The sequence below is a fragment of the Balaenoptera acutorostrata genome, chromosome 9, assembly GCF_949987535.1.
Source record: "Balaenoptera acutorostrata chromosome 9, mBalAcu1.1, whole genome shotgun sequence".
Classification (NCBI taxonomy): Eukaryota; Metazoa; Chordata; class Mammalia; order Artiodactyla; family Balaenopteridae; genus Balaenoptera; species Balaenoptera acutorostrata.
The window spans coordinates 67,192,793-67,206,292 of NC_080072.1; the positions used below are offsets into that span (position 1 = coordinate 67,192,793).

General features: G+C 36.6%; 1 protein-coding gene across 3 annotated transcripts in view; it reads right to left on the minus strand.

Moving 5' to 3' along the window:
- Positions 1 to 13,500, minus strand: part of CTSC (cathepsin C) — a 40,809-nt gene that overhangs the window by 21,281 nt on the left and 6,028 nt on the right. The window contains exons 3-4 of one of the 3 annotated variants that reach the window (XM_007168480.2): positions 11,419 to 11,503; positions 7,382 to 9,760 (exon numbers count right to left, since the gene is read on the minus strand). The exons of 1 other annotated variant lie outside the window; for it this stretch is intronic. In XM_007168480.2, the coding sequence (XP_007168542.1) occupies positions 9,750 to 9,760; positions 11,419 to 11,503 (96 nt within the window). In that variant the 3' untranslated portion in view covers positions 7,382 to 9,749. Of the gene's footprint in view, positions 1 to 7,381; positions 9,761 to 11,418; positions 11,504 to 13,500 lie in introns of those variants that run through there. One more of the 3 variants, XM_007168479.3, reaches the window with a different exon arrangement.

Here is a 13,500-nt window from a genome sequence, read left to right on the forward strand (position 1 = left end):
AAGGGTCAACTGTATATAGTGATAGATCTAGGATCTGAACTCAGATGCTTCGGCTCCAGAGCCTAAAAACCCTCATGTTATAACATGTCCTCATGGAGGAAGGATATATAATCCAGAATGAGAGCGGAGAGCATGGGAGGAAGAAAGGAAAACAATGCACGCTAAATTTCTTTATGAAGGGACTTGGATACAGACAATTTCAGGCATTGACTTAATTTAACGGAGCAGAAGCACAAAAGCAGTCAAAGGCAACACAAACGAATCAGCACGGCAAGCAGCTGTGTTTCAGTGCTTTTCTTTACAAAAGTACACGGTTGGTTTTGGCCCTCAAGATGTAGTTTGTGGACTCAATCTAATATAATGGATGCTACTTTACCTATGCTGAGGGGGTGGCAAACTTCTTTTTAAGGGCTAAACAGTAAATGCAGGTTATCAGTCCTCTGTCGTCACCACTCAACTCTACCACTGCAGTGTGAAAGGTACACAGGAAATGCATAAGTGAATGAACTACATTGTGTTCCAATAAAACTTCATTTACAAAAACAGACTTATAGTTTGCAAACCCCAAGTTTAAAAGAATGTGTAGACTAAACTACACTTAAAGGTAAAACTACCTTACTGCATCGGACTCTGAATTCAAATCATATTGAGGCATAGAGTTAAAAATGTATGGCCTTAGAATTCAAAAGAGCTAGGTTTGAATCCTGGGATTCACTGCCACTAAGCTACACAAGATAAGTTACTTTGGGCTATTCATATGTACATTTTGCTTCTTCCTTGGTGGTTCATAACACTGTGAAGCCAGTCTCCCTACCTCTGGCTAAGAATATCTCCACTAGCATGAGTTTGGCTCACCACTCCTTATTTCCCTGTTAAAGCCCCAACTCAGGATACAGGAACACTGAAATAAAGGCCCCTAGGACATGACCAGGCTGCAACACCAGAGGGTATGTTGCGTGAAAAGGTTAATAAAGTTTATATTTATTATGCTGAACTATCTGTAACTACTATTTTTATAGATCAAAAACTGTTCGATATTGGCAACCTCGTATGATGCACTTGTAGAAATTGTCAAATACACATAAATGAAAAAAAAAAGGCTAAACACAGGAAGATGTTCATTACAGTAGAAGAGGCTAGGGAAGGCTGCTTGCTTTTATAAATACGGTGTTACTGGAACACAGCCAGACCCACTTGTTTATAGTATTGAATATCTTATCTCTGGCTGCTTTGGTGCTACAGCAGCAGGATAGAGGAGCTCCCACAGAGACCATAAGGCTCACAAAGCCTAAAACATTTACTATCTGACCCTGTTAAGAAAAAGTTTGCTGACCTCTCTGCATAGAACAATAAAAAAAAAAAAAAAGAAAACATGGGAATTCCCTGGTGGTCCAGTGGTTAGGTCTCCACGCTCTCACAGCCAAGGGCCTAGGTTCGATCCCTGTTTGGGGAACTAAAATCCCACAAGCTGTGCGGTGCAGCCAAAAAAAAGAAAGAAAGAAAGAAAAACAACCTATGATGTATTAAGAGGGAAAAAACTACAAAATAGTACTTAAGTGGAGTGCAAATAAGTAAAATTTTTATGAAATACGATTTTTAAAAAATGAAAGGTGAAAATGGTCTTTGGGTCAGATTTTCTTGGTTATTTACAAAATGAAGATAGTTATATACATTTCGTGAAATTCATCACTTTAAAAAATATTCCTATTTCCTAAGGATAAGAAACATAGCCTACAAAGCCCTAGAAGAGGACACCTACGAAGGATGGTCCAGATGTTGCTAGAGACTAACTCTGACCTGTCTAGGATTATGATTACACTTCCTGAAAAAAACCATGATTTATATAACCTATTTTGTACTTTGCTAAGTTCTTTCACTTATTTATCAAATGCTTATTGGCCACATAATATTTCCCAGGCATCATGCTAGGTGCTAGGTGCTAGGCACACATGCACATATGTATTGATGCAGCCCCAGACCTTAAGACGCTGGGAATTCAACGAAATAAATAAACATGTAAATAATGTGGTTATTTATTTGAACCCAAATCATGTGGTCCAGCAAGTTAACCATGCTTGAAAAAGCCTGGGAAATTTCCCCACCTAAGCAGAAAATTTAGATCACAGATGAAATGACTTTCCAAATGTACCAAAAGAGTCAGGGGCATTCAAGTTAGAAGAAATGGGCCCCATGTTTCTCATCAGTGTGGTTTTTGTTCACCTAGTTGGCACAACTTATAAGCATGATGGCTAACACCAAATGAACTTCCCCTGTGAGGGAAAGGCTGATTTGTTATTTTGATTGGAGGGGGAAAAATATCACTGAAACATGACCGATTGTGCTAAAGATCCTTACCATTCATATTTGTTCAACAACGCTATACCCTTCACCATCAATATTACAGAACTACAGGACCTTACCATTTACCTATCACATCATACTTTATAAACATTTTACAGATTACTCAGAAATCTTAGAGGTTCAAGAGAACATAAAGATAATACAGTCTCAGGGGACAAAAAAAGAGACCTAAAAGAGATGGTTGAACTAGAATTTATAACAAAGCATTCTTCCCAAATACCATGCAACATTTCTTCATACACTTTGTCTTCTCACAAAGTGCTAGGGAAATAAACATACAGGTCAATTGCCAAAAACATGGAGAGGAGATACCTAGAAACCATGCAGGAAAGGCTTAAGCAATTTGCAAAGGGTTTTCATCTATATCATGTGAGCCTCACAATGATCTTTCGGGATAATAGGCATTATGTTTTTCATGGGAAAAAAAAAAGTGACTTTGCAAAGTTAGAGAACAGAGAATTAAAATATGAGTTTAAAGGTTACAAGAATCATTGCTTTATTCATTATTTCCTTTTAAAAAAAAAAGGCTGGAAAGTAATTGGCTCTCATGAGTCAGATCCAAATTGTTGCCCAAGACCCTTTTTAGGGGTCACCTAAATTCTCCAGTAGCCCTAATGGTGATTTCCCACTATTCAGGTGTCTATGTTGTCCTGGCTAGTCCAGTCTTTTTACCCTTTCTGTCAAGGGTTTTTGATACAGGGCAGAGGTAAAGGACGTGGTCTGCAGCTTCGACTACCTGGACTGGATCCAGCTCTGCCACTTACTGGCTGTGTGATTCTGAACAAGTTACTTACCCTCTCTGTACTTTCAATGTCCTCATCTATAAAATCAGGATGATGATAACAGACTCAACCTCATAGGTTGTATTTTATATATACTAACCCATTTAATTTTCATAGCCTGTGAGGGTTGTTCTTTCCACATAACCACTGTGAGAAGAGGATTTTTTGTTTATTCATTAACTAGGACACTGGCACTAGAAAGCAATTAGTTATTGAATGAGTGAATAAATAAATGAATAATAGAAAGAACAACAAATGCCAAGTCCTATTTAAACAATAACACAAGAAACTTAGAAAAATTTATAATTAAAAGAAGTGTGACACTTTTATAATTAAAAGAAATTTATAATTAAAAGAAGTGGGTCAGGGGCTTCCCTGGTGGCACAGTGGTTGAGAGTCTGCCTGCTAATGCAGGGGACACGGGTTCGAGCCCTGGTCTGGGAAGATCCCACATGCCTCGGAGCAACTAGGCCCGTGAGCCACAATTGCTGAGCCTGCGCGTCTGGAGCCTGTGCTCCGCAACAAGAGAGGCCGCGATAGTAAGAGGCCCGCGCACCGCGATGAAGAGTGGCCCCCGCTCGCGGCAACTAGAGAAAGGCCTCGCACAGAAACGAAGACCCAACACAGCCAGCAATCAATCAATCAATCAATCAGTAAATAGAAGTGGGTCACAGAGACCCAAGTTCTGACTTCTCGTATTACTTCAGAAATGTCAGTTTTCCTCCCCAAACCTCAGCTTCCCTACTTGTAAATTTAAATTGACCTGAAAGTTCCAAAATATCCCTTCAAGTTTCCTAATTACACAGTCCTTACATCTGTGGATTTCTTATTTATTATTCACAAAGCCAGGTAAATAAGTTAGACATACTCCTTACTTATATAGAATATTTATACATTCTAAGTAACCCTAAATAATCCTAAAACACTACAACTGTTTTTACTTAAGCAAATTACTAAGAGGTGCTATCCATTTATGTACCACTTCTTATACATTAAATTGATGGAATTATTTTCCATTTAAAATTTTTATTTTATTTTATTCTGTAGTTTTCCCAGTCTAAAACAATTCAGTCTTCTTTTAGAACCTGAAATTACCTTATGAAAGGTAGGACAGGACTGTGATACCACTATGCAGGACAGCTACAACTTAGTAGAAAAGATATTTAACCCCCCCAGAAGCCAAGTACTCAGTACCTTAATTTGAGAGGACCACACACTGTGCCCCCGTTATTTTCTTGATTTGAATGTTCTCAATGTTTGTCATTTTTCCTGCTATTGTAAAATGCATCTTTTGTGATTTCTGACATTATTACCAATTAAGAAGTTGAAGTTTTGGCCACACTATCCAGCTTGAAATGTAGCTTAATTTTTTTTCTAAGGGTTTTCATTTATTTTATTTATATAAACATCAGTCTCTGAATACTGCCTTGCACAGATGGCATAATTTAAGTTTCTATTCATTTATGCCAACTTCTATTGCAACAAGTAGATAATTGCATAAAATCTGAAGAAATTCCAAACCCTAGCACTTGAGTTTAGAAAACTACTAGGATTCAGTAAATCTCCATTTGCTTCTTCAAGATTACCACTGGGTTGCCAAACATTCTTGAAACCACCTTTCTTCAATTTCCCATTCACTTATCAATTCTCCAATTCCATCCAATTACCTACTAATGTTAACCAATTGAAAAAGAAAAGGTTGGGATATTTTAGAACTTAAGTTATTTATCCTGGATCTCTTTCTCAACTGCTTTTTGACACTAAGGGGGGGAAAAAACCACTTATACCTTTTGTTCCACTGGTTTCCTGATTATACTTAGCAAATATTTGAATACTTCCTTTATGTAATGCACTAGCTATGAGAAAAATGCACTTTAGTAAAAAAGGACTTTGCCCTTTAAATCCCTGTTCTGCCACTTATCATTTACGTAACCTTGAGCAAGTCACAACTAAGGAGCCTCAGTTTCTTCAGCTGATAATGGGAATGATATCTACTTCACTGGATTCCTATCGAGGATAAGGATGACACTGAAGTTTGAGGAGTTTAAAAAGTTATAAAACACTAAACAAGTAACAATATAAACACTACCAACTGTTACCACATGGGATACAAAGCCATTTAAGACTTTACTCATGCTGTCAAAGAACTTATACTCTAGCCCAAACTGTCAACTGAGCAGTTGATACGGGTTTTATCCTGTCAACAAGTGATTTTCCAAAATGAGAAGACAATCCATTAAAATATTAGAAAGAAAAATCTTATAATTTCTATTTCTATTTGTAACATAGAAATAAAATTGAAAACCAACCTCCACTATTATTTAATATACAAAGCAACACTGATAACCCCACTCAGTTCCAATGTCAGATGTTCACCTGTTATATGCAGTACGCTGCCTAAAGATGGTTATTAGGACACAGCACATTCCCTTTTACATGTGCCTGCTTAAACTCACTTATGTACATCTGATGTAATTAAGCTAACTCGCACAAAATGAACAAGTGGCTTAAAATAATACTTGCAAAGAAACCAGGATTTGCAAATACTAATGATGTAAATATAAGAAAACATAAGAAAATAACAAAGCTTACATTTGCCCTATTCCTGGTACGAGTTTTTGAAAACATGTTTTGAAATGGTTCCATCGTTGTGGTATTCACTTTTTAATCTGTTTTATCAATAGAGCAAATGTCTCCGTTTTAAAATTTGCCCATTGAATTGTCATCATTTAACACCAAACATCATTTAACATCATTTAAATACCAAACAGTAATTCTTCTAAACTCTACCAGTGACACTTTCATACTTTTAACAAAATGTGTCAAAATTAAAATTCTTTACTTGAAACATTTTAACTAGAAAATTGTTTCCAAATGTTGAAAATTCGCAGTAATAAAAATGATGGGATAACAGAAATCCTTACATTGCTTTTGGCAACAAAATCATGATAATGAAACATAGTTTTACATTGTTTCCAAAGAATATCATAATGAGATATATTTTGGCAGGACATGCTTTTGTGACAATAAGTAAATCAAATATTTAATCATTTAATATTATTTCATGTTCGATAGCAAACATGTTAGTATAGTAGTGCATGTATATAATTTTTTAAATGTATGTATACATACTGTGGAATACCTGTTAAAAATTTGGACATCTAGGTCTAATCCATCAATATCATTCACCATTTCAGAAAAGAACACCTTGCATGAAGTTAAATGGTTTGATGATACACCATACATATAGAGAGATTACATTCCAGTAATACTGAAGAACAAAGAGTGTTTTTTCAATTTTTTGCCGTTTGTTTACTGTATATGTCTACATAAGTGCAAATTAACTGCTTCCATCTGCTGTCAGGTCTGGAGTGTGAATGAAGCCATTGGATGGCAACAAAGGAGAACAAGGCATATTTTCCTAAATTGATATTTTTCCAACCCAACCAAGAGTGTCACATCTTACCTCAGAAACAAACTTCCCTGTCAGTTTCAAGGATTAGCTTTCCTTTTCTGCCCACTAACCAGACTTAACCATTTATTTAAAAAGTTGAATTTTAATGAATTGTGAAACTGCCAGGAAATTGTTGCAGTGGTTGCAACCAAATAACCTCCAGCGTTTTACTGAAGGAACTGGCAATCAGATTTACATATGAAAATGGAGGATCATAAATTTATTTCCAGGGCTGAAAAGATGTTCCATTTAAACCAAAACATATGTTCCAGAACCAGTTAAGAAAACAGCAAGTTGACACCCAGCAAGGTAGACAAAGTCCCTTGGCTCATTCCTCACTTACTTGCTCATAATCTCTTAAACTGTAAGGTTGGAAGAAATCTTAGAGTTCATCGACTCTCACCTTTAGCTGGTGCTTCTTAAGGTGGGGGGGGTACAACCCACAGCACCCTAGGCTAGTTTGAGTCCTTGGTTATCCAGGCTTTGGGGAACCACTGCAGTCACAGATAAAGCTCACTATTTCCCCTGACAGCTAATTTACTTTTTAGTAATTCTGAAAGTTAGAACTTTACTATTTTTAACTCTGAGGTTTATCTTAGCCTCTACAGTCTCACACAAAAATTAAAATATAATATATAAGCAGAATAAAATGTTAAAGTCTCATCTGTTTTCTACAAAGTCATTCAACAACTATGGCCTGAGGGTCCACCACAGCCTCTAAGCACACAAAGGTAAAGATACTTTCAGAAACACAACAATAAAACAACAGAACAACACAATGGTATATCATTCAATTTTCTTTCTCTTACAAATATTTATTGAAGGCCTATTATTTATCACATATTGAACTATACATAAGGAATAAAATGGTCATTAATACAGCGTTGATCACTGCCCTCAAGGAGTTTAAAGGCCAGAGGAAAGGACAAACAGGCTATTAACAACAGAGAATGCTAAACAGTAATCTATTATGGGGCCTACTAACACAAATACCTGCAATTTTGTACCCAAGTTTTCTCTTCCATAATCAAAACAAACATTTAGATGCAAAGATACTCAAAGAAACAGGGGGAAAAAAACACTTTAGTAGGGGTGATTTTAGATGCCTTGCTAAATATATTCTTAAACACATGGGTTGCTTTGTCAGTATTTACATCCGGACAATCAGTTTGAAAACACACAACTCTTACAGAACCCTGTAAGTTATGTAACCTAATATTTTTTTTAGAACAGAGGACCAAAAATATAAACATAGCACCGTTCCTAATTTTGGCTTCTAGAACCCTATAGAATTAATTCTCTGTAAGCTGGCATTACTTCTGAAGTCTTTGAAAAGACAAAAGAAATGTGGATAATTTTCCAAACTAAAGTTCCAAGATAAAGTTCTACATGCATTAGGTGCTGAAGATACACAGATCTTCAGTCTGGAAGAAGATGACACGCTATCAAGTCATTCCATTTACAGCAGAGTTAGTACTACCAGGGCAGAGATACCTGCAAAGTATAATTGGAACCAAAATAATGGCATTCCTCCCAGTAAGGGAGAAAGGTGGGGAATTTCACAGAGGTGGCATCAAGATCCTGAGTGATAAAGAATTATCAGGATAGAAGAAAGTATCCAGGTGGCAGTCGGATGTACTCTTATTTAGTTTTTATAAGATATAACCTTCCCAAAACAGCAGACCAGTGCCTCTCAAATGATATAAATAATTATCTGAACCAATAAAGTAATGATGACAACCTACTATCTAGAGAAAGACTCCTCCACTCAAGAAGCAATTCCAGGGATGCAGACAAGTCCTCCCAGACAATAAGAATTAGGTGTAGCCCCACATTTTTGGTTTGCCAAGGCTGATGTTTAATCAGCTCTAAACAAATGAGGAGGAAACTAGTCCATTGTTCCTTAGCAGGAAAGACCTAAAAGACAGCAATCAGTTTGAACAATAGTGTAATTAAGAGAAGTAAATTTAGCAAGTGTACTTAATTTGAAGTTTACAAAGCTCTCCTTCAATTTGGAGAACCAAAAAGAGATGGAGAAAGTAAATTTTTGTCTTGAATAAGGGATCTGGGCTTAGGAAAGAAAGTCAGTAGCCTCATTTGGTATGGAAATCTAAGGTTCAAGCCAATTCTTCTCCTAAAATTTCAGCAAGAGCCAATGCAGTGCACTGAACTAACATTTGTGATGCTTACAGACTAGGATTCACCAGAAAACCTGCCCAAATGTGACTTCAAGTACCAATACTTCTTTGTGAAACAAACTTGACAAATAGCCCATATCATTCTACAGTTAGAAGCTGTGTGAGTTTAAGCACTGTATGAGACTAATTCTCCCTATCTGAAAATTGAAGCTAGTAATATCTACTTCATGGGATTTTTGTAACGTAAAGCATGTCAAGTTCTTAGCACAAGGCTGGCACCTAATTGTAAAAAACACCCCCAAAAAATGTATTAATCATACCATCTTTCTGGACAGGGGTACTGCAGATCTATGATCTATAAAAAGAGACCCTTCAGCGGTTTGGTTTATCTCAGAAAGCCTCCTCCCCCAAACATGTCCCCCTGGGACCATCTTCCCACCCATAATGTATCTGTGCATCTCAAGATATGCTGAAGCCTAATTTTATTCTTATAATAGGTGTTGGGGTTCCTCAAGGTCATTAGAGAAAGAGAAGGCACTTGGGAAGTCCATTTAACTGTGAGTAAAATTTGCACTGCTAACAAAATAAAACAAATAAGTCCTAAAAGCAGTCTGAAAAAATCATTTCAACAGAAGAGTTTTCAAAAGAGAAAATAAGAAAGAAATGTGTGTTGCATATTGTTCCTTTTATTCAAAGGCTGAATGGTGAAGCCACCTAAGACTTCCAGATTTTTTTTCTTTTTCCTGCTTGGTCTTTGGTTGTTCACATTCCAAAATGGCAGTTGCTGCTTTCCAAGGAAGTGTTCAGGAGGGCAGCTGCCTTGGAGGTAGGTTACCAGGACTCCTTTGTATGTTACATGCACATAAAGACTCCAGAAGGGACTGTAGCTGCTAGAGGCCTCTGCTAGCTGTTAGAGGTAGGTAGGTCCACTGCCGCATGCTGCTCTGCCTCTTGCCTCTTAGCCCCAAAGTCTGTTTTTGGCTGTGGTTTTAAAAGAGGCCCTCAACAGATGCTCTATTTAATAACTAAAAGACAATAAAAACTAGAGTTACAAGCCAACAAGGATCATACTGTCTCTTAAAAATTTAAACATATTAATTTCTTTAAGTGAAAAAAAAAATACTAGTATTTAGTATTTCAGATGCTGGTATTTTTTAATGCTATTTAAGACATTCACAAAAAGTCGCCATTCTCAAAAGCTGAATGCTTAAGCAATACATATTGTGCATGCAGCCAACATGCTCAAGAAGCACATGCAGATGCATTTTAAATTAAATGCTACCAAATAAGCCTAATATAGTTTTGAAATGTAGTTAATAAAGAGGCTAATCTAGCAACCGAGACATAATAACATGTACACCTTACAAATTCTCAATGTAGGCTTAATGCTACTTCGATCAGTATTTCTAGGTACAAGGCTATTTATCCCATTTACAGAGCAAATACTAGGGTCAGTCTTTTCTGCTGGTAGAAGCATCTCCCTAATAAGGAGAAAGAATGAAAGTTTTAAGACAGAATTTTGTAAGCTGCATTCTGAGAATACCTTAAATTTTTGTGAGGAAATAATGGTAAACTTATTTTAGAAAACCTTCCTATTATACCTCCCTCCTCAGCTACCACCATACAGTATATTAAAGATTTTGAGAAGTTCTGAAAGGAAACTATTTAATGCAGGCTACACTTATTCAACTACCAGAAATAAATTCAGAAGAAAGAGCTTATTGGTTTCAGCTCTAAGTTTCACTTTGATGTGTTATTAGTGGCTGCCTAGAACAACCTTTAAAGCTTAACAAGATGAAGTGATACAACTTATGAGCAATTCCTTCCTGGCACATGTGTGGGCCACCGCTGGCCCATTAAACAGTTTGAAAAACGCTGATACAGGATAAGGCTATGGTGCTTTCAACACTTGCCCCAGTTCCCTTTTTCATATCTTACTTCCTTACTTAAGAGCTAAGTAAAAGAGGAAGGGAAAGGGGAAAATTTGTTTATGAAATGTAAGGGAGGGTAAGTCCCTATCAACTTTTTCTCTCTAACCACCCATTTTTCCATCAAAATTTTAGACATCTAAATTTATGGATCCAGAGAGAGCAATGATTAAAACATCTATTCTGAAAGTGTGAGGAGAATGTACAGAGTGAAAAAGATCCTCTTCTCCCTGGTCAATAGTCTGTTCTGAGAAGGAACCAGTTTAGAAAAAGGTAGGTGATGTCTCAAAGGGATAACTGACAGGTACGTCAATTTCTCTGGAAGAGCCACCTTCTCTACTGGAAGACAACTAAAATGCCATGGTTCACATGGGTCCCTCTTGAGTCTTTTTAGAAAAGAATGAGCAACCTCAGGCAGCATAGCTACTTCAAGGATGTGAATTGAATTTGAGCCAACCTTTCCTTAACTGGGTCTTTATCTTTTTGGTTTCATGTCCACTTACATTATGAGCATCATGCTTGAGAAAGCTAATTTGATGTGTGCAAACAGAACATACTAATATGAAAATAGTGCAGGCAGATCAGAAGTAGCAAATAAGCAGGCTCAAGCAAGAAATCTATAAGAAAACCATAATTTCTCTGTTCTCCATCTTCCTCTCCCTGATGAGTAAACAAACATTAATTTGCATACGCCACCAAGGAGGAGGGAAGCTTGCTTTTAATAAGAAAGTTAAAAATATTTCAATGGAGCTCACCCAGTTTGTTCCTCAGATGTGGCATATCATATATCCCCACAGTTCCCAGTTGCATGAAAAACTGACTGATAAAATCAGTGACATCCTACGAAGGGTTTACAATGGAAAACTGAGTCATTACGTTGAGATTAAGCAACATCATGAAAGAAAACAAATAGCTAGACATGTGTTAAGTGCTTAACTTCTGATTCTTTTCCTCAATTTAAACACTTTTAAAAGTAAAAATCAAGTTATTTTTTAAAAAAAAGACAAACTCATCTTGATGTGTTGAATCTATAATAAAACAGGTAAATCTATCCCAATAACAAATATTCTGAAAGTTTGTTATATCTTAAAAATGAACCCAGAAGGCACAACAGAAAAATCGCACGAGACTCCCAAATCCTTTACTGTAGGAACACATGATTCACATTTCTAACTGTTGTGACAAGCTTGAAATTTGTAAGTCACTAGCACACAAAATGGGTAAATAAATCCTCTGGTATGGATTTCCCAACATACTGTTCTTGTTTTGAGTACCAACCTGCTTTAGAAATACTCACAGTAGTGTTTTTAGCTTATAGTTCTACTAAGACTGGTAGGTCCCAAACAAAAACTCAATTAGAAATCAGTGAAGTCTGCTTAACTATCCCCAAATTCAGTTTTCAGCCTAATGAGTCTAGTTTCCCTTCTATGCATCTTCAGCCCTTGAGTAGCTTAATGTCAAAATAAAACCTGAGTTCATTCGCTACTGCCCCCTTTTACAGCCTCAGAGAAAGTAAAATGAGAAACAGTAAAAGGTTAGAAAGCTTATTCAACTTGAGGGTATTCTTTGAAGCTGAGTTTGTTTCATACCACTTCCTTCCTTGGCAATTCGGTAGAGGATGGTGTAGAGGAGCTTTATACATGCTCATGGTAAAAAATGAACAAATTCCACAGAAGTGTAAAGAAGAAAAAAACAATCGCTTACCCACCCATCACAAAGTCAGCCATAATCAAACATCCTTTACATTGTTTTGTTACATTGTGTGTTTCTATATAAGAGGTTGGTTGTTTTGCATCTGCAGGTACTTTTAAAGGGTGCAAATTTATTGGAGTGTGCCAATTATAATCAAATGGTAATGCTATTAAAATTTGATAGTCTTAGAAACTGGCTTGTGTAGATAGTCTTTTATTTTGGCCAGCGCATTATTTTAAAGGAAAACTGAATCTGAATGTCTCTAGGTAAGTTTCCATTTTGCCATAGGTTGAATAACTCCTTATTGTTTCACAAAAGTTGTTTTAAATGCTTAGGTATCTGCCTGGGTGAGCCCTAAATTCACTTGAGTTTGTAACCCCGCCAAACTCTTCTGATAACTGAATCTATGCTGGAAGTTGAGTAGAAAAAAAGTGTCTTTCAAAAATATAAACCTAGTGCTTCCTGCCTAACTCAAACTATGTATAAATTTCCAGTGTCAAGATTTCCTTCCAAGCTTTTATCTAGCTTGAAGTCCTATGTAAAAAAAAAAAAAAAAACAAACAAAACCATCCCCGCTCCACTCCCAATTTCTTGAGCAGTTAAAACCAAGGAAAAAAAGGTCGAAGAACCTCAATTCATGAAAAATTCTGCTTATTTTCCAGGTGAGGCCTGAATAAGTAGAACTTAATAAAAGCAAGTTCCTAGCAATAAAAGTGGTGTCACGACTGCTCCGAAGCTGGAATGCAGGGAGAATGATGTGGAAGCTGTCTGTTCCGTTGAGCTGCGGGCTGATCTGGGGGAACAGAAGGCGGAGCAGGAACCTAATAGAATACCTTGCATGTAACACCCGCTTAGCAAACCAGCAGGAACAACTCTAAGAAACAACCTCATGAAAGCCTATCTGAAGAGGGCAAAAGGAAACAAGTGGTAGGGTCTGGTATGAGTTAAGGGAGACACCTGGAAATCCAACTGATTTGTAGAATAACAGTGGAGAGTATAAATGGCAAAAATCTGTCAGATATTTCTGCAATAGCAGTAGGTTGAGTGGATTATGGTGTAGTTTACATAAGACACCTAAACTTGAATAGTAAAACACTGCTTATATTTTGATTAATTTTTCTTTTTTAAAAATAAATTATTTTTCA